This window comes from Balaenoptera ricei, chromosome 5 (genome assembly GCF_028023285.1).
Source record: "Balaenoptera ricei isolate mBalRic1 chromosome 5, mBalRic1.hap2, whole genome shotgun sequence".
NCBI lineage: Eukaryota > Metazoa > Chordata > Mammalia > Artiodactyla > Balaenopteridae > Balaenoptera > Balaenoptera ricei.
In genome coordinates this window covers 129,789,456-129,811,557 of record NC_082643.1, presented here as the reverse complement: position 1 = coordinate 129,811,557, position 22,102 = coordinate 129,789,456, and the positions used below count along the sequence as shown (strand labels likewise).

The 22,102-nt window shown below is 46.4% G+C and overlaps 1 protein-coding gene across 8 annotated transcripts in view; it reads right to left on the bottom strand.

Annotated features, from left to right (window-relative positions):
- The window catches only part of JADE1 (jade family PHD finger 1), a 56,370-nt gene extending 35,008 nt beyond the window's left edge, over positions 1 to 21,362 (bottom strand). Inside the window, exons 1-2 of one of the 8 annotated variants that reach the window (XM_059923595.1) lie at positions 21,173 to 21,362; positions 3,764 to 3,841 (exon numbers count right to left, since the gene is read on the bottom strand). In XM_059923595.1, the coding sequence (XP_059779578.1) occupies positions 3,764 to 3,815 (52 nt within the window). In that variant the 5' untranslated portion in view covers positions 3,816 to 3,841; positions 21,173 to 21,362. Of the gene's footprint in view, positions 1 to 3,763; positions 3,842 to 4,532; positions 4,552 to 18,554; positions 18,597 to 19,100; positions 19,178 to 19,558; positions 19,670 to 20,667; positions 20,734 to 20,855; positions 20,949 to 21,172 lie in introns of those variants that run through there. The other 7 variants (XM_059923599.1, XM_059923596.1, XM_059923598.1 and 4 more) reach the window with 7 other exon arrangements.
- Between the last annotated feature and the right edge of the window lie 740 nt (positions 21,363 to 22,102).

Below are 22,102 nucleotides of genomic sequence, written 5' to 3'. Positions count from 1 at the left end.
ACACCAACGAGCAACTGTCAGACGCCAGCACCGTGTCCAAGAATTCAACTCCATTCTGACTCGGAGATAGAATTAGATTCCAGACTCAGTCCCGTGAGACCAACTTCCACTTCAGATGCCAGTTGCCAAGCCCAGGTTATTACCTGTGCTTCTGACTGGCAGAGGTTCCCATGAGCCCCTCTCCTCGGGTTCAACTACTTTGTTAGAGCGGCTCACAGAACTGAGAGAAACATGTGACTTACTAGATCACCAATTTATTCTAAAAGGATATTGAAGGACATGAGTCAACAGCCAAATGAAGAGGTACGGAGGACAAGGCACGGGGAAAGGGCACAGAGCTTCCGTGCCCTCTCAGAGCGCACCATTCTCTCTCCCAGTCACCACGCGCTCGCCATCTGGAAGCTCTCCGAGCTCTGTCCTTTTGGGTTTTTATGGAGGCTTCATTACCTAGGCGTGATTGATAAAATTATTGGCCAATGATGACCGATTCAACCTCCAGCTCCTCCCTCCTCCCTGCAGGCTGGATGGAAACACCAAAAATAGCTGGTGGACCCACTGCCACATTTGCCAAAACCCCTAACACAGAGGACCATGGACTGGGAAGCAGGAAAGAAAGTGCTTGTTTCCCCGAGCCACACCCTGGCACAATGCATAACTTCAGAGAGCGGCTGGGCCAGCCACCCAGCCCCAGGAGCCCAGCAATTACAGACACAGCTTGCAAACACCCCAGTGCTACTGCATCCAACTGCCAAGGCTGGCAGTCCAGGGCACCTGGAGAAAGGCTTCAACAACTATGACCGCAGCTGGATGAGGGCTTGCACTGGCACAGAAAATGCCCGTCCACCCCCAACTGTAAATACCACACCGGTATTCCCCTGGGCCAGGCCAGAAATCAAAGCAAAGGGCTCCAGCCCAGGAGGCCAGCGGGGCCTAGCCGTGACTGTGGCTGGTGCTGGGGCCGCAAGCTGACGCCCGCAGCTGCCTCTTCTCCACTTGGACATGCTCTGCATTGGGCCGGGAGCTGCTGCCAAACTTCCGTCGGGACTGCAGGCTGGAAAGGCTGGGGAGAGGCCACTGCACGGACCGCCCACCTCACGAGCAGGGCTGCCAAGTACTCAGACTCAGCTAAGGGCAGGCTCGGTTCTGTGCACCTGACTGCAGGGGCGGAAGGCGCCTACTCACGCCCACCACGTGCCTACACAAGAGGATGGGCTCCAGCGCAGACAGGCAGGCCGGTGGCAGAAGCCCACGCTGGGGAGCGGCTGCCCTCAGAACGGGGAGAAAGCGTGTTCCGCGGTGCAGATATGTACACGTGTTCCCACGGCTTGGCATTCTAGGGGTCTTACTGAGAGCTGTTTACCACGACCATCATCCGCCATGATGACCAAATCATTCGGCCGGGACAGACAGCACGGCCATAGTGTGTCACCACTCGCTTTACACGGAATCAACGATACGACCCAAGGCCAGCCCGCCTCCTTTCCACTAGCAGCTATCATCGTCATCCTCTACCACCACCACTCTATTTCCACGTGTAGCCTAGGGTGGAACAAAACCCAGGTTGTACCCTATAAATATTGACCTTAGTCCTCCATCCCTGCCTTCTTCAGGGAGGCCAGCACAGACATAAGCATATTAGCTGGAGGACGAAAAAGGCCCATTACCGGTAAGGTGACCTGATGGGAAGACTTTTGGTGGGGACTTCGGGTACTCTCTTCCCCTAGAGTTCTGCGTGGAAATATAGGTTTAGATGAAGCATTTGGTCTTCTAGGGCTGTTATGGGCTAAACCGCATCCCCCAAAATTTCATATGTTGAAGCCTAACCCCCCAATACCTCAGAATGTGACTGTATTTGGACATAAAGCCTTTAAATTGGCGTTTAAATTAAAATGGCCCTAATCCGATGTCACTGGATTACAGGAGGACGTTTAGACACACAGAGACATCAAGAATGCACACCCTCTAGTCCAGAAGGGGGAAGCGTCTGAGTCTGAGAGAACATTCCAGGAGAACCTTTTCTAACCCAGCTCTCCCACAGTGGATGTGAGGCAATGCTGAGAGTCAGCAAAGTGAGCCCGGACCTTCTCCTCAACCCAAATCAGAGGAAAACAGGACTCTCAGCCTTTTACCAGGCACTATTAGTACACGAACATAATTCATGAACCCTTCTTCTGATTAATTCTGAACTTAAAAAGCAAGTTTTTTTTTTTTAATTGCTGCAGGACAAATTGTGTACACGAGCTAACAGCAAGTGTTTATTGAGTGCTTATAACTCCAGAGGACACTTTGATAGGCACCACAGGGGGCAGAAAAGAAATACCTAAGCATGTTTTTGTCTCAAGGAGTAAAAAGCCTAAGTAAATAGAGAAAACAGGTAGTGAGGGCCGTGAATAGATAAGCGCTAAGAAGTTCAAGGTTCCCGAAGGCTCCCACAGGCGGGGTACAGCCCCTTAATACCGCTCCCTGAAACAGAAGGAACACCCCTCTCTCTGGAGTGCGTACCCAGCTCACTCCTCCCTCATGCCAAACATCAGCTCCCACCATCTGTCCCAAGAGCTCCCAGCCCTTCACCATCCGGTCTCAGCTTACTTCGCAGGTACCCCCAGCACCCACAACACCCTCCCATCACCACCAGTTCTCCTTCCCACTGCTCCATGCCTGCACCCAACGCGCCAGTCAAACTGCTGTGTTTGAGTTCTTCTGTTTTTAATGTTTCCGGTGGCTGTGAGTGTGGCCACCTACAGCAACGCTTTGCTTTCTAATTTGCCGCTTTTAATCTGCCGAAAACCTGGAGCGCGGAAAAACAACCCTGTTTGCCTAAAACGATTTCATCCGTCAGGACCTGCCCAACTTTTATCTCCTCTGTAGGTTTCCCTTGCCCTCCCCTCCTGAGTTTGTGTCTACATATATACTTTTCCACAGTGCATCAAAAAGGCATCTCCGACTGTCCTGATGACTTTCCATCGGAGCTCAATTTTATATATGCCAAAGACAGAGTTCCTTGAAAGCAGGCCCAATACTTTTCCCATCACTCAGCAGAGCAAGCATTCTTTCAAGGTTTCCCAAATTTGATCTGTAATATAAAACATAAGATAACGGGCCGGAGCTCAGGCACTGTGCTAGGTACAAAATTTCCTTGTTATCTGAAGGGAGCTCTTCCCCGGATCGTCTGTTAGCTTCCCAATACACAGACGCTGTGTGACATTTATTTTGACTGCCTGGAAGCCAACTAACTTCTGGTTCTCAGCTGCACTGTGAAAATATGAGGATGCCAGAGAGCTGAGATGCATACAGTAGTATTATTAAATACAGTCATGCTCAAGTCAACTGAAGAGCGCTGACTCGTGTGCTTAATATTTTCACATCACACTAGGCAGTCCTCAGTCTCCCTTTGTATCGGGGTTGGACTAGTTAATAATTAACTGGCTTCGATTAAGTTCCCTTTTCATAAAGAGCAACTGTGAAGTGCTGTAAATGATGTTTAGGAAAAACAGACACACCAGTGACTCTTGAAACTGGATTATTCATCTCTGGAAAACAAACAGGAAGCCTGAGGAATGCCTGCCTGCAGTCAACCTTACCCAGAAAGATCTGGTTACAGATCTGCAGTATCACACTCAGATGTGTTTCTCAGGCCTTGGCTCTTCGCTGACCTCCCCGATATTCGAAGGGCCTCAGCTATTTAAAGCATTACATTAAAGAACCATGTTTTTACACTGACCCAAACCCTGGTAGGTTCCAAGAACAACAAAGCAGGACTTACTGCCATTGTCGTCAGAATCCTCACTGCTGCTGGGAAGGCGACCTCGTTTCATGATCTCCCCGGGAAACAGCAGGCAGCCTGCAAGGCAATGAGACAGCACTTAACCCAAGATGATAATACACAATCATCAAGTTGTGCTTCAGATGGCAGCCCAGGATTTACAGCACACAAAAGCAAACAATCGGCTTTAAGTAGCATTTGAATTACAAGCAGTAAAAAGACCAAAGATACCTAATTAGGTGCAATTATTAACAGAACGGGTTCAAAAAGGAGGGGGAGGGGTGGAGAAATCACAGATCAGCAGGTCTCCCAAAGGTGCCAGGCCTTCTCTCTCATTCCTGTGACATTATCACTACAACTACTCCAGGAGTCTCTTTAGCTGACTGGCAGCAAGCTCTGCAGGAAAAAACCCATGGCAATGAGCACAGCGCTTCCTCACCACAGACAGATGCGTATTTTACGCGCATGTGTGTGTGTGTGTGTGTGTGTGTGTGCGCGCGCGCGCGCGCGCGCGTGGGGATGGGGATGTGCCGGGACGTGTGAATATTTACACCGCGCTGGGCATGATTATGCTTGTCGGGCAAATTTTGCTAAAAGAACCCTAAAAGCTGAATACCTGGAGTCCTAGGAACAAAACCAGTGGGACAACTGGGAATGCAAATGTACCCTCTAGTCATCTCCAACCCCTCAGCGATTCATTCCGATCCAGACCCCTCCCCTTTACTCATTAGGAAACTCAGGCCAAAAAAATGTTTAAGCAGTGACTTACCAAGGTCACATTGTGAGTAGGGAACTTCTAATCCCAAATCCAGTTTCACTACTCTTCACCCCAACCCCTTACAGGCCTTGTCCAACCTAACTCAGCCAAACTAAGAAAGCAGTTTGTGCAGACACCCAGCCCACCTTGCCAACTCCTGCCAGGTGGTAACAGGCCTCCAGCACCACGGAATCGAGAAAGACTGCATTTAGGAAAGAGGGCGGTGCACCAAGATTGAATGGCCAGTCACTGAACTTACACAGATGAACTCGAGGTTATATTCACACAGGGCAGCTTTCTAAACAAATCCAAAACGCTTTTCCAAACTAAAATCACTGATCACCTGGACATCTTCAGGGCCCTGATCTTAGTGCCGGATCAGTGGTTCCCGATGAGGGAGGAGGGCTTGCCAAGTCAGAGTACGGCTGGCCATCCATCCCCTACCCATCCAGCCCCTCAGAAAAGTATATCCCAGCCTCCCCCGCATTGGGCATCACAGCATTACAACGTGATGAGCTTCTAAGAGTGTGGCACACAGGACCGGTGTGGGAAAACAAGGTGGAGAGCCACTGTGCTCCAAGGAGACAGACACTGTTCTACAACAAGTCGGAAATGAAAAGCCCAAAGGTCCACTCTAAGCAGAACTGTAAAACTGAAGTCAAAAGAAGCAGAAAGCACACCATTTTGCAGTCCGCTCACACCTACAAAACAGACCTGTATGATTCTTTCAAATATTCAGGCCCCTAATCTCTAGTTTATATTTTCTTTCTGAGACACTCACCAGGTAAAGTTGGTGTGTTTTTACCAAATGATTCTTCCAAAACCATTAAAAGAACTTCCACGAGGAAGCCGGGACGTTGTGAGTCCTGACCCGGGTCATGGGCGGGGTCACAGTCCTAAAGTCCACCCTCACTGCCCCTCCCCGGCTTTTCTGCAGAGCCCCGTTCACCCATAACTCTGACACCCAGCAACCTACAACTCGGCCTGGGGCAGGCCCACCCCAGAAGGACTTCCGCAGACAACACACTCCTGTGGCCCCCTCCCCTCTTGAAACGATTATCTTCCCCGCCCTGTCACCATGTGCCAAAACACCAACTGCTGACAGCTGAACTCTCCTCCAGCCTCCTAGAAGGCACCCCTGCTCCCCGCTCCGGACCTGACCTGTCAGGACGTACAAGGAGGGGACGGAAAGGCGGCGAAGACCACTCCTTCCCAACAACAGCTTCAGCCCCAGCTCCCTGGGGCCTACGTTACAAGAGAGCTTTAACACAAGAAAAAAAGAAAAGGAAAGTGCTACCGAAAGAGGAATTCCTTAAAAGTAACAGCGTGAAGCATCAGGGCAAGAAGAATGCAGTTCCCACCTCAGGAGCGGGTGTAAGAACCGCGAGGAAGAGGCAGAGGCTGAGGAAGCGCACGCACACACACTCCCCAGCTAGAAAGGAGCGCACAAACGCTGGCCACAGCTTCGTGGATCTGGACAACTAACATTTACCTGAAGAGAAGCGTTTGGAAAACTGAGAATCTTTTAAAATCAAAATGTTTTCCTGCTAGCTCTCATACACAGTTTCCCAGAGAAAGCACGCACTTCAGTCACTACGTGCAGAATGCCAGCACTGACCAAAATGGAACGATGCCCCTACACACACATAAATACTCTCATGCAAAATTACGCAAGTAAAAGAAGAGTAAAAATAGTACTTTTGTTTTAATAAATTCCGTTTTCACCAGCCCTAAAAGATCTTGGGTAAAGAAAGTTGAGAATGCTGTGCTGTACTTCTCCACGGAACCTGGTACAGTAACGGGGTGAGTGCACGCCAGAATCGCCTCCTCTGCGGCTCTAACGTACTTAATCCTTGACATCAGCCTGATATATCTCACCTGGGGTTACTTACTCCATCAAGAAATCCAAGTACGGGCTTCCCTGGTGGCGCAGTGGTTGAGAATCTGCCTGCCAATGCAAGGGACACGGGTTCGAGCCCTGGTCTGGGAAGATCCCACATGCCGCGGAGCAACTGGGCCCATGAACCACAACTACTGAGCCTGCGCGTCTGGAGCCTGTGCTCCGCAACAAGAGAGGCCGCGATAGTGAGAGGCCCGCGCACCGCGATGAAGAGTGGCCCCCACTTGCCACAACTAGAGAAAGCCCTCGCACAGAAAAAACGAAGACCCAACACAGTCATAAAATAAATAAAAATAAATAAATAAATAAAAAGAAAAAAACCCCAAAGTTTAAAAAAAAAAAAAAAACTATAAAAAAAAAAGAAAGCCAAGTACACACATGTTACTATCTTTAAGACAGACACTACAGTGGTTGCATGCTGCAAACATCTGTCCAATGAAAGCCAGTGAGAGAAAGCAGAGGGCCCTTAGCATCATTTAGGGCAATCACTGATTATTATCTAGATGGTAGTAGGATAAGTAATAATCAATTAAAAGGGCTACTTGCAACACTCCAGAGAAAGCAGCAAGAAAACATAATAGCATATGATACATCCCACAAACATCTGAATACCTAATATATCAGGAGGTGCTGGAGCAAAATGACTACCCCTGATCTTACACAGTTCCTGGTCTAGTAGAGAAGACAGACAAGTCAACAGGAATTCAGTATGGTTAGTGCTCGACAGTGGTAAACACAAGACTCTACAGAAACACAGCTTGACTGAGTCGGTAAGATTCTGAGCCGAGTCCTGAAGAACAAAGGGGAGGTAACAAAAAGCAGCAGCACATTTTGGGCAAAACACTGTAATACTTAACGTACACATAACCTAGCATATTCCTCTGTGCAGCACCTTCCCATTCAGAATCTTGCTATTTGCCCATTTATTTACTAATATACGTCCCTTCTTACCTCTCTATTCAATTGCCAAGGCTTGTCATTTCATAACGTATGACCCTTTCCAGTCCCCCTACTGCCCCACCAGGTCTTCAGCCACCTGTATGGAACATTACTTTAGGCACCACCCTTCCGTCCTCCACGCCCACAATTTTTTACCCCTTCCAATTGTTACAACAAATTAAACCATCCTACGAGGTGACCTCATCAAGCTGTTCCCTATGCCAATCTCTCCCTCTGTTCCACACTGCACATGGGTCCAGCCAGAAAACTCAGGTTTTCCACCACCTGGCCCCTCCCTGCTCTACCCAAACATCTCTCCTAACAAGCCCCTGTAACCAGTCTGCCTGGCTTCTATCCTTGAAAACACCTCTTCTTTCCATCCTCAGTCTCTGCTGATGGTGGTCCTTTGGCCCTTTCCTCCCCACCCATCCATCCCAACCCCACCTCTTCTCCAGGGCTCAGCTCAAAGTCACTAAGTACCCTGTCAACCATTCCAATTAAAAGCATTTACATTCTATACCACTCATTTCACATTTTTCCTTCTTTTAGAACTTTTTCACCCTACTTTTTAATGTACTATTTTCTTTAACAGCCAATCAACTCCTGCCTTGCATTATCACTTAAATGTTTTATATATGTGTCTCTCTAAAAGGTTAAAGTAAGTTCCAGAAAAGAGATTCTCTCGAATTCAATGTGAAATGAAGACATCACAGAGAGGGGTCTTGAGCAAAACAAGACTTCAAAGGGCAGCTACAACAGATACCCCCAGAACTCTGGGTCCAGTCCTCAATAGGGCATGTCCTGACATCCTGTCTGATTTCATCAAAACTGGCTCAAAGTGATGCAATTTACAGGAGCCTGGAGTGTCCATTTGCCATGAGAAGCATAACAGCTAGGCAGACAAAACACTAATTATTGGGCATTTGGGACTTTGCCCAAAAAGCGAAAGATTACCTAGGAAGCCTGATTATAATCAGAACACTGCCTGGAAAGGCCAAGTAAGAGGAAGTCACTGGCCAAAGACCCTGGCTGGATCAGTCAAGTAACAATCCTTTGGCAGCACGCAGGGACATGCCAAGACAACCAGGCACGAGTGGTAGCTGCTAAGGGCACCATCTCCTCAGGAAGCACAGGTAACATCCTACATGCAGATCACTCTCCTGCAGCCTCTTCTGTCACACAGGTTAAAATGCAGTGGATTAGCTAATATATTAATTCAATTAAAATTGTATCAAGTTAGATGCCAAAAATACGGTGAACAAGGTACGGAATGGCCCACAGGGAGATACAGTAAGCAAATAACTAGGTAAGTAGCCTCAGTGTGATAACTACTATAAAGGTTACAGGATTCATGGATTATAGTGGGACATGGGATATGTATGTGAGATGGCAAGGTACCTCAAAACTTTCAAATTTAAGTTTCCTCAGACTGAAATTCGGGGGGAAAGTCAGCAGGCACTAAGTTAAGAGCAGCCATTAGCTGAAGGAACCCATCCCCAAGTGGTTCAGGAATTTGTAAGGGAGCAAGTTCAGTGACCTGGGTGTGGTGCCAGGGAGGCATGACTGGCACGCGACTCCAGCTAAGAAAGAATGGGAAATGACCTGGAGGACAAAGAGAGAAGAGCTTTTACAAAAGAATAAGATGATGAAGAATCTGAGGATGTTTGCTCAATGCTACTCCTGGGAAGAAGACAGATGTGAGGAAAACAAACTGTCCAGTCACTAGAATTACTCTCTGTGGTGGAACAGGGACCATTTATCAGGCCATAAACTCTACAGCTACAATAAGGACTACACCCTAGTGGTTTTAATTATCTTATGGTTTATATGCAGAAAGGCTGTTTTTTTCCTTCAAAGTATCAATTTTGTCCACTCTGTTTTCATTCTTATTTATTTCACTCTCGAGAAGTTCTAGAACTTCAATTAAAGTTCAGTTAAAGACCTCTACATACTACTTCTCTATGTATTACCTAATGCAATGTAGTGGATTAGCTATGTGTTAAAATAACCTATAGGATGAATGACTGAGTTCCTGTACATAAACTGTAGCCTATGCTCACTCAGCTTTATGGAATTTAAAATGATTCACTTTAATATCTAAATGACCTTTAACTGGAGTAACTTCCACTACTTTATTTTCAAATTTATAGGTGCCCTTCCATTCTCTGTCAAAGTTAATGATCTAACACTTAAATGTACTATATTTTAAAATGTATTTAGAAAATGTATAATATAAAAATGTACGTTAAAGAATGTATTTTCAGACACCAAGTAGTCTTACATAAAGAAAAAGGTATTTTATAATGAGCTAGTTCTGTTTGCTAAGTTCACACAATTCAAATATTATTTCTAAATACTATGCAGCTGATAATTTTATTGCTAAGTTATTGGTCATAGACTATTACCTCCCCTATAAAAAATGATTTACATTTCCTTAATATGTCTTCTTTCTGTCTTCTATGAAGTATACAGTACCCAAGGTAACAAAATACCCAAATATAATAATGACCTATACTTCACAGTAATCTCCTATCCCTAAGTGAATGTGAAGGAAATCCAGCTGGTTTCTTACCTCAGTTTTTAAAGCAAACATTAATCGCCTAGATAGTAAGTTTTCAAATTGACAACACTATCTAATTCATATGCTCAGAGCGTAAAAATACTAGTGTGACTGTAACTCAAACCCAGATTTCTCACTTTAACCAAAGGGTTATATCTGGTCAAAAAGATAGTCACAGATTTGATTTAACTGACAAACTGCTTAGATATTAAATGTTAAAGTTTTAACCTTGTCTAAATATTTCAACCCAGAAAAATGGAACTTTTAAAAATGTGTCCTTTATAATGTCGTACATCAAAACGTGTTTAAAGGGGCTTCTCTGGTGGCACAGTGGTGAAGAAGCCGCCTGCCAATGCCGGGGACACGGGTTCGAGCCCTGGTCCGGGAAGATCCCACATGCCGCAGAGCAACTAAGCCCGTGCGCCACAACTACTGAGCCTGCGCTCTAGAGCCCACGAGCCACAACTACTGAGCTCTCGAGCCACAACTACTGAAGCCTGTGCGCCTAGAGCCCGTGCTCCGCAACAAGAGAAGCCACCGCCATGAGAAGCCCGCGCACCGCAATGAAGAGTAGCCCCCGCTCGCCGCAACTAGAGAAAGCCCGCGCGCAGCAACGAAGACCCAACACAGCCAAAAAATAAACAAATTTATAAAAAAGAAAAAGAGAAAGAAATGCTGCCCAAGCTACTACAGAGCCTTTGCAAAGACATCATACTTGAAAATATTCAGCTGAAAAGAGTTTATATTAGCAATAAACAACCACCTCTCCCAAAAGATTGTAAGAACTGACCAGATAATCGTAACTGCAATATTTACTCCTATGAATGTTACTAATAAAGTCCAAGTGCTACAACACATTAGCTCACCAGAAATTCTTTATAAATTATTTTTAAACTCAGACTTTAAAAGTTAGTAAAACAATTTTTCAAGATTTTAAGGAATTCATAAGTAAGAGTGGTTCTGAATGAATCAGGCAGCTTCCATTTGGCAATTTATAAATAATCCAATCTCTGCCTATGAGCCCTAAAACAATCTATTAAACCCTTCCCAGGTCTCCGTAATTGATGACTCAATTAGAGTCAACACCTAAAGAGCAGTTATGACAAAACATTCCAATCACTTGTATTTGTAATGTATCTTTGTTAGCTTCCCTTTACATGAGAGTAAATGAATTCACCCCAAACAATAAAAGCGATCAAGCACCTTGGCCTCCAATTCTGAGCTTCTATCCCTATTTCCATCTACCCCAAATCCTTTCTGTTAGATCTATATGCTCAGATACGGAAGATACCAAAGACATATCAAGAAAGAAACACCAGCAAACTGCAGGGGGGGGGGGGAGGAATGAAATATCAGCCCATTTACATATAAAAGAGGAGAGAAGAGAATATATACACCAAATGCTTGCATACTCATGGAAAATTTCTGGAAGAACATTAAGGTTAATAGTGTTTATCTCTGAGAAATGTGACTGAAGTGTTCCAGATAGAATAGGTTGGGAACTTTTACCTCCCTTTATGACCTTTTACATGTTGTTAATTTTTTACCATGATCCTGTACTATGCTATTTATAACAGTAAAGATTTAAAATCCAAAACCTTTCCTCCCTGCTCCTCACATTATAGAAGACCCTGGGAACACACCTTCTTGGCCCCTGGCAGGCACCAGCCTAAAATGAGCAGCCATCAATAAACTATATATATATTCCACCTCCTTCCTCAGATGGGGTATCAAAGGCTTGTCTTGTTTCAAAATACCTGATAAAATAGCACAAGAGGAAAAAATAGAAAAGGTAACAGGATAATGCTGTAAAATGCTACCATCACTCATTCATTATTTACTTCAAAAGTAAAGGTTTCAAAACATAAGAATACCCAGTGCCAGTAGCAGGTCACTAAAAACATATGCAATTAGAAAAACTAAGGCAGACAGGAAAACTAGGGTTTAAACTACCTTTAAAGAATAAATGTTCAACTTCCTATTCACTTTAAGAGCAGTACTATTTCGGAAAAAAAAGTTAAAAAAAAAAAAAGCTACATTCCAGAGATGGTTAGCAAACACACCATTTCCTCTACCCATTGCAGGCATGGTTAATAAATTAGGTCATTCTCCGCCCCCCCCACCCCGCCCCGCAAGCCCAGGCGTGACTTCAGAATCCTCCTTAACACATTGCTATTAGTCAGAATTCATAGGAAAAACAAAGCCTATTTGCCCTATAGGTCCTCTTTTCACACTTTTCTTTTGACAATTTACCAGGGAAAACTAAGGGAAGACCAATCTCTTTAGAATATATTCTTGGGATCTCTGAACCAAATTCTAATTTATAACACATACACAAGCACATCTTCAGATCAAACTCTAAAACTTCATTGAAGAATAACACTTGAGAAGAAACTAAGTGTAACTTAGCTAGCAGGAGACAGTTCTGAATGAACCAAGGTAAGGATAGGATGGAAAGAAGTCTACAACCCCTTATTCTACCCTTGGAAGAATAAGCCAATAAATGCCAAGTGATACAGGTTATTTTAAAAGATTTTTAAATGCTCAAACCAGATGTTCTTATACAGGATATACAAAGCAGCTTCTGCAGAAAGCAGACTCAACCAGCTAATGACAATTACACTGTGCACAGACTGAAATGCAGCTGTTTTGAGGAACTTTGTTCCCTGATTATAGCCGGTCATCAGAAACTATCAGTTACCACTAACAATGTTAAGTCACCAAAACTTTTTAAAGTACTGTTTAAAAAAAAAATTCAGATTCCCAGTGTTGTACATTAGAAGACCTAGATGGCACACTTAACAAAAACTGCATTTACACATCATCCGAATTACATATGAAAACAAACATTTCATCACAATTGTACAAGTTTTGTTATTATGGCCATGGAAACATAAGACAGTCTCAAAGCCAAGCAACAAGGTCTGGAAAGTATTCTCTGAGGCTAAAGCTGAAGAGTCTCACCCTTTTCATGGATTGTGTCTACAGGAAATCCTCCGCAAAGAAACCCATAAAATCATAATTACGGAACTAGAGCACATTTTAGAGATAATTTACCTTTCCCGACTTTAAAAAGACAAGTACATACAATAAATTCCGGCGAGGTTAAGCAGCATGAGCAAGGACACACAGACAGGTAGGTCTAGGGCAAAGCCAGTGGCTGAACCAAAGACCAGTTCCCAAGATGGGTGGCCCTCCTGTGCCATCCACCCTCCTCCCAAGTGCCTGTACCACAGGCTTCCTGCTCCTGGACACCTCCTGTGATTTACAAAGAGGTCATCTCTCAAAGATTAAGGCCATGGACTATATGTTACCAGGGAGCCGACAACTAAAATGTACTCAGTAAGTAACAGTCTGTTAACTTGGAACTTGAAAACACAGTTTCCTGGAAGCTGATGTGAATATGGTCGCAAATGCCATTTTGCCTGGTGGAGCAGAGCATACAGAAGGTAGAGCTGGAAGGCGAGTGTGCTAGTAGTTCCCTGGACACTATCACAGGGGTATGAGTCCTCTGAGCAGCTGGCATTAACTTCTGATTGGTGACACATACACCCTACTTGGAGAGAGGTTATCTTCCTCTGGATCTATCTCCCTCTGGATATATTCCCAGGTTATAATGTATATCCCCAGGTTATAATGTATACCCCCTTCTTGGCCTGGTCCCCTTGGAGGGTGTGACTCTCTAGCTGTGCTTTCCTAGGTACACAGGGTCCTGTATTACACATCCTATCTTCAAAGGGGATCCAGGAATCAAAGAGTTAAGAGCCACAGCCCTCAGACTAGCCAACTCCCTCCATATTTATCAAACAAACTTCTGATTTCAACTTGCTATTTCAGATTCCTATCAGAAAGGGAATTCAGCCCCAGCAGAAACAATCTGGTGACTAGGTGATGCTGTTATCACTATACTATACTACAGGTATATACTATAAGTACATATAGTATAGTAAGGCTGCATCACTATAAATCAGGGGTCCATAGCCTGTTTTTGTCCAGCCCCTGAGCTAAGAATGGTTTTTACATATTTAAATGGTGTGGGGAGAGGGCATCAAAAGAACATTTCAGAACACCTGAAAATTACACCAAATTCAAACTTCACTGTCTGTAAATAAAGTTTTATTGGGAGACAGCCACATTCATTCATTTACCTCTTGTCTACTGATTGCTTTCGCAACAATGGCAGAATTGAACAGCTGTAATAGAGACCCTCAGGCCCACAGAGCCTAAAATATTTGCTATCTGGCCCTTTACTAAAAAAGTTTACTGATCCCTGCTATAAATCAACAGACTGGCAGTAAGGGGGTGAGAGGGAGGGGCGGGGGGGGGGGGCGTTGGTGCTCTAAGCAACTTAAATAAAGGCCAAGAAACCCATGAATTTTTCTCAAAGGAAACCCCTGAGGCTCCTACTTGGGGCCAGTGTACACTAAGTTATAAAAACTTCTAACACGCTTATCTGATTTTCAAGTCAGTGACCAATAAGCAGAAAAATGACTGTTCTAGACAGGCATTTTAACCACAATACATGGTTAACAGCGATGTAAAAGGATCAGAGAGAAATCATAAAAAGAAGTCACCAGAATTTAAATGCTAAACTGAAATCCCAGGATGCACTTAAAGGTATTCATCCAAACACTGAAATGACATGCAAATTTCGGTGCAACTCGCTGTTTCTGTGGGAGAGATTCCACAGGTTTTGGATCTCAAGTATCCTTGACCTTAAAAAAGTTACAAGCCACCAGAACTCAGCCTACACATCTTTAAGTGCATCATTTTATTTCAACACTGAAATAACTGATGCTCATAAAAATGACCATGAGTCATTAAGAAAAACCTTAAATCATGTTAAGTGTACTTTGTGCTAAACAAATGCAAACCAGGTAGCTCAAACTCCAGCAACTTGTTAACCTTGCCAATTCTTGCTGCTTACCCTGGAGTAAGGAGTAAAAGAAAAAAAAAAAAATGCTCTTTTATTCTTCAGTTTGGACCCTCAACCATGAAACCTTCACTTAACTGCTTAGAAACTCTTAGCAGCTGTCACGAATTCTCAAATTAAAATCTCCTGTGCAAACATTAAATGCTCAATATTAAAAAGTATATATTATTGCCAATTGGAAGAGCAACCAAGAGAAAACTGTGGATTAATTCCTTCAGCAAATAAGCCCAAAAGAACCTGAAGTTTTAAAAATGAACTTACTTCAACTGTCCTCAGTCACCTTATTATGTCTTAACTCTACCTGAAGAACCAAAAGCAAAAAGTTAATATCTGACTTGTTTTAGAATATTCATCAAAAGCTTGGTCCTTGAACATGTGTTAGGCGCACATAATATACCACTGCTCTAGAGTTAATAAAGGACTCAAAAATGGAAATACCCAGTCTCTTCCCCAGAGACTAGGCTTTCTATTCCATTTCTGGCAATCTATTTTTGTTGCTTTCAGGTGAGGAAGACATCCTTAATAATCATTCAAGGTCTAGGCTAGATAAAGGCCAGGCCACAATAACATGGCCAGAGTCACGATCAATAATATCCTTAGACTAGATTTTCTCTGTTCCATGACAGTCAACCCTAGCTAAACTTAAAGACAAGATGTCACTTCCACTCAAAGGTAAAAAGGCCCTCCAGGGACACTCTTCCATTTATTAGGAATGCAGAGTAAACTTATTCCATCAGAGCCCACCAACTGTGAAAACATCAGAATATATACCCCTCACAATCACAGAACAATATTTTCGTATAAGTACACCAGGCAAATGGCAAGACTCTTTCAATTAAGTCTCAACTTTTTGAAGTATTATATACTACAAAAATAAACATATTAATTGTCCAAATTTTAATTCATAACCAAATAAAGTGCTGCCAGGTCTTGAAAAGAGACAAAATAGACTGAACACTAAAACGTTCAAGGAAACAACTTACTGTCTCAGGAACTAAAACTTTCCCAACTAAGGTTCCTACCAGGCTTCTGACACCGCCTAAGAAACTAACAAATTCCAAACAAAGCCAGCCTTTATTTGAAAAAAAAAAAAAATTTTTTTTAAGGTATTGTTAAACATGGTGACAGTTCTAGCTAGCACAGGCTTGGACAAAGAGGGGAGGAAAAACTTTAACTGGTGTAACTCCCACTGTTTGAACAATTTTTAATGCCAATCCAAATAAAAAGCAAGATATTGGCTAAGATGTCATATTTTCCTCCAGAGGATAAGTCTTACTGTTATTAACCATGTGGGAAAACTGGGTTTAGAATGCAAATTCTGACTGACCATTAATAGTGTAACAGATGCCCTGTATTACTAAATGAGGAAAGAGCTTCCCCAACAGAAGGTAAGGCAGCAAACCGAACTGTGACATTCATATGCCTCCTCCTCACTCCTGACAAACCCTAAAGATAAAGCGTTTGGTCAATGCCTGATGTCTTGATGTTTGCTGTTCTAACCACCTCAGTACTGGAACACAAACAGTTGATAATTCTTTTTCCAGCAAGTCTGTGGATAAAAACATCACGCAAATGTCTTTAAAGTAGTTTTCAAACAAATAATCTCCAAATTGAAGACTTCCAAATCACAATAAAATGCTAGTTTAATTCCAACTCTTTCAAATCCAGTCATGATTAATTCCAAAGGCATGCCTCCTCAATGTCAGAGGTTCTGTCAAAAAGTTACTACACAGACTAAAACCTACTTACGGGAAATAACCAGATGCAATAAATGATCTCTGACTGGACAGTGTTTTAGACAAAGCTGCTCTGTTATATTTTGGGGCCGAGTGAGGAAATCTGAATATCTCCCAATAAGAGACAAGCTAGCTAACAGGGGAAAAAAAAAAAAAAACCAAAAAGCAAAAACTCCTTACACAACTGTATAGACAGTATGACTCATTCTGATTAAAACATACATACATACGTGTACACAATTATCTGGAAAACGATACAATGCTGACTTCTAGGTGGTAGGAATGTGTTTTTATATTTGCTTCTCTAATTTTCAACAATGTACACGTAACACCACTTCTGTAATAATACTTTAAGCCACTAAGGGCTCCTTGAAGTCAAAAATGAGTATTTATGAAGGTGAAACACATGGAGATCTACTTGTATTCTCACCAAGTCCTCCAAGTTCTGTTTCTGTTTTTAGTTAATCCTTCTGCCCAAAGTGTCTGGGCTAAGCAATTGTTCATTTCTAAAATACAACATTTTCTTAAATTCCAAAAAGGTTTCTCTCCCTGGTCTCTCCAGCACACTCATCATTTCTCACTATTTTCCCTTTATAGCTACTCTTTCAACCTCCGTAACGAATATAAAACTAAAATACTAATTTATAGGCTGAAAACCTGTCAAGTGATGGAGGAGGAACTTGGGCGGGGGGGGGGGGGTGATCTTTTTCTTTCTAAATGAACATATATCTAACCTTTGTCAAAAGTTAAAAATCTCTGTGACAACCCACTCAACTTTTCTTCTTGGAAAGCAGCCTATGACCTTAAGATGGAATCAAGTTCAAGTTCTACTGCCTTTATCTCTGGCTGGTGTAAGGAGGAAAGGAGATGCGTAACACAAGTAGCTGAAAATGCCAGGTCATCAAATACACATAAAAAATACACAAACTTAAGAAAGCAAAATAACCAAACAATCCGAAAGTCATCTGATTTAAAAGTGACATTAGATGAGACTGAAACCTTTGGGACAAAAGAACACTAAGAATTCTCAGTTCCAGATATCTGCTAGAGTGTCACACACGGAACATCCTGTTAGCTCTCCAGTGTGTGTTGCCCACTCTACTACCACACATTATTGTATCAAGAGTGTTGTCTGTGGAAGTACGGTCTAGTTACACCGAACGCTTCCTTCCTCCACCTAAAAGCGATTAAATCTTGATTAGCTGTGATTTGGTCAAATACCACTTACTAAAGTAATCTCCAACCACTGGTGGATCACTACCTAAATCAGCTTTCAGGGAAATAATTTCTCTGGATCTTAAAACTAGTTCATTAACTTCGAAAGATATTAGCCTCGAGCTACAGGTAACTAGAGAGCTAGCCTTTCACAGCGGGTTTTCTAAAAAGGAAAAATAGTTCCCTAATAAAAACCTTTGGGAAAGAAGCCCCTAAGCATTCCCATTAATGGAAACTTCAGATTCTCTCGCAATTTCCTAAAAATGTAGCCGTCTGAAGTCATTCAACTGCAGCTATCACTTTACAAAAAGAACATTTAAATTCCCCCTAGGCTGTGGTAAACAGAGGGCGGCAGCCCCTCGCCGCCGCCGAAGCGAGGTGGGCGCCTCCCTCCTCGTTACTAGAAAACCAGCCCAAGCTGCTTTTAAACGGTCTCCGGGTGACGACGCATTCCTAACGGGTTTCGAAGGCACGTTTAAATCGCCCGCTTTTTTGTTTGCACGCTGCATTCACGGGGTGCCGGGACTACGGCCGCCCCCGCGCGCCGGGGAGGGGGAGCCCAGGGTGGGGAAGCCGGGGCGGGGGTGTACGACAGGGGAGGGAGCACCCGGGGCGAAGGACCCGTGGATGCGGAACCCGTGTGGGAGGGGGTAGGGTGCGGGTGGGTTGAGAGAAAACTGAGGACCCCAGGAAGGGGGGGGGATCCTGAGGAGGGGAGAACTGGGCCGCCGCCCCGCACCGGAGAACGCACCGCGCGGCTCCCGCGGCCCGCCGGGGTGTGCGCAAGGCCGCGGTTTGCGCGGCGACGCTGCCCCCTCCCTCTCTCTCCTCCTCCTCCCAAGGCGACAGAAACAACAGCGCGGGAGGAGGGGAAAGTAACTCCCGGCACCTCCGCCGGAATTAGCCCCGGTGCAGTGATGACACCTTCTCGTGGCGCAACCAAGCCCCGCTCCCTCCGCAGCGGCGTCCCCGCCGCCGCCCTCTCCATTTGAAAGTGGCCACCCCCCGCCGCCGCCGCCGCCGCTCCTCCCGCCCCGCCGCCGCCAGCTGCACCAATCCGCTCGGCCCCAGTTGCAAATCAAACGCTCCCTCGCGTGTAGAAGCCACTTGCGCCGCTGGAAACGGCTGCGCCGTCCCCCTCCCCGAGTCCCTCCCGGGCGGCACCTTCGGGCTGGGGCGGGCGCGCCGGCGAGAAACGGTTGTGAGATGGGAGCGGGAGCAGCGGCGACCGCGAGCAGCTCGGAGAGGGTTCGGCTCCCGCTCCCGCCCCCAGACAGTTCTGGAAACTGTGTATCACCTCTGTCACAGGAAGCCATCCGACGAGGAAGGCGGCGCGGAACCAACAAACAAACGCCTGCGGCCGCCCGCCGGAATCAGCGCGGGGACGGCGACGGGCTTTGGGCAGTTCCCCAGGCGGGAGCGCGGTGGCCGCCCCCGCGCCTCGGGCTTTGTGCGGGGTTCCCGCGGCGCGGGCGCGGTGGGCCGGGCGTCCCCGCCCCCGAAGCCCCCCACCCCGGGCCCGGCAGCTCTGCTGGGACCGTTAGGTGACGCTCCAGCCGCGGCCGAGAAAGCAGCGCCTCAGCCGCCGCCCGCCCCCATTTCCACATGGAGCCACCTCTCCTCCAACGCCAAAGGCGGGCCACAAAAGTTGGCCCCAGGGCCACCCAGCACCTGCCCACGTGCCGCGGAGGCTCGCTCCCGGGTATCCCCCGTCCCCTTCCCCCCGCCGCCCTCGGCCGCCAGGTCACCTATTACCGGTGGGAGGGGAGAGAGGCTGCTATTTAAACGCCCGCGGAAGTTGAGGCACCCCCACTGGCGGGTGCCGTGCACCTGCCTCCCGCCGCCGCGCTCCACCACTTTGAGCAGCAGCCGCGTCCTCGGCCCCGCCTCCAGCCCGCAGGCGGGCGGGGGGAGCGGGAAGGAGGTGGAAGGGATCGAATTTCTCCAGCAAATGGGACCGTTCCGACAGGATTCGGTTCCCCGGTCAACATTCCACATTCCATCCCTCTCCCGCATTTGCAAGCCAGCGCCAACAACCCGGAAAGCCTGCTAGCTATAGAACAACAGCCCCCAACTCACAAATACACACTCGCAGGCACAAGACACGTGTACTGAAGGGCTTTGCAACTTGCAGTCCCGGGGTGCACACTGCACGTTCATTTCAGGCAGCGAAGACCCAGCGATACCACCTCCACAATTTGCAGATGGTGCCAAAGGTTGCAAGTTGCAATCCGTTTTAAGTTCATGGTTAATCGGTAGTTTGCTCTACCAGTGCAACTCCTTCCTAATTTCACCGATAAAGGGTTTTACACTTCACAGGCAGTCTCGTTATAAGTAAAAGGTCTGATCACTGGAAACCCAATTTGGAAGAATCTAATTGCTAAACTGTTCCTCCACCCCCCCCCACCCCTCCCTCACTGCCCTTGAATTGATGCAATGAATATTTTGGACATGTGGTGACGCGGTGACAAGAGCTAAGGCTGCGGCCACCCTACATAGATGTACCTATACACACACACCTATGTTTGGACAAATACAGTCGTCGTCCCTTCCCCCCGCACCACCACCATCACCACCACGGTCACACACACTCTGGATTCATATATGTACATGGACCTGTGTTCTGCCATTGCCATCTGTCTACCAACTTGCTACTATGCTTTCCACTTTTCATGCAACCTAATGCACTTCGGCTTTTTAAAAAATTCTAATAAACTAAAGCCAACTAAACTGGGCTTCTGCTCCTGAACGCGTTTTAATTGATGATTCGCCTGAAAACCGCATGTTCTTCACAAACCCAAAAGAAGAAAAAGCTCTAAGTCTTCAGTTCCCCAAAATTGAAAAATAATCATAATAAAACTTACTAATCCAACATAGATCAATTCTCAGGATCCAAAAATCATCCTCTCCTCCTCCTCCTCCTCCTCTGGCCCCCGCCCCGGCAATGCCCAAGTTACTGGTGGGATAGTAACGCTGCACTCGGCGGCTGCGTGCCCTCCCTCCTCGCTACATATCGAGAACCCAATCTTTTGGCGCCATATTAATGACGTACTATATTATTTCCACTAGGCAGCGACCTTCGGCATTAAATTACTCCCGAGAACTCCCGAGCAAAGCAACAAAACCATCAAATATGGCTGAGCCTCTCTGCTCGTCCTGCCGCCGCCGCCGCCGCCGCCGCCGCCGCCGCCGCCGCCGCCGCCGCCGCCGCCGCCGCCGCCGCCGCCGCCGCCGCCGCCGCCGCCGCCGCCGCCGCCGCCGCCGCCGCCGCCGCGGGATCGGGACGCGCACACAGACCCACACGCGGACACGCGCGGACTCTCGCCCGGCGCGCCCTCCCCGCGCGCCCCCCGCGGCCCGCGCGCGTACCTGCTGCGGAGGGCTTCGGCCGCGGCGCTGGGCTCCTCGCCGCTCGCTCCGCGCCGCATGAGTTCGGGCCGCGGCGGGCGGGCGGACTGACTGGCGGGCGGGGAGCCGGGCGGGCCCCTGCTCTCGCCCGCGCGCACACACCCGGCGCTCGCGCAGGGAGGCACTCTCGGACGGGCGTTTGGCTGGTTATGGAGGAAGGACTGTGTGAATCAAACTCATTTCTGGGTCACTGCTGCCACAGGGGGGAGCACTTTAATCCCTTGCCAAAACGAGAGGGTGGGGACAGGAGGGCGGGGGGAGCGCGCGGAGAGCCCGAGGAGAGGGGGGCTCGGTCCCTTGTTAACTCTTCGCGGCCCTCGCCGCAGCCGGCTCGGCCTGTGTCCGCAGGGGCTTGCCGAGAGCAGCACTCTTGAGCTTTTAAAATCTCTTCCTTCGTCTCCCTTGTGAGCCTAGAAATTCTTGAGGTGTCTCCAAGCAGGGGGGGGGGGGCTTTTAAATTATCCCCTTCACACTGTCCCAGTTCCAACTCCTGTCTGACATCACTGCGCTAGAAATGGATTCTTTCAACTTAGCTTAAAATTATGTAGATTAAAATGTGGCTATTAAGGAGTGTAGTTTGGGTGAGAGGTTTTATTTTTAGGCTGAATGGCATAGTTCTTTCGTAGTAACAGTTTTGGGGAGTTGCGAATTAGAATGACATTTTTAAATACAGAAAATCCAGTTTTGGAGCCGGAACCCATCTTTACCGAAGTTTGTATCGAAATGATAGTTGTAAGTGAGCACTAATTCATTAGAAGACAGTAATTATTTATAAATTGACACCACCTTTATGTTACACAGTGTTACAGAACTGGACATGGCCTTCCAAATATGAGAATTGGGCTTAATTCTAAAACTGGAGCTGCAGACTAATATAAAATTAGTTACCAG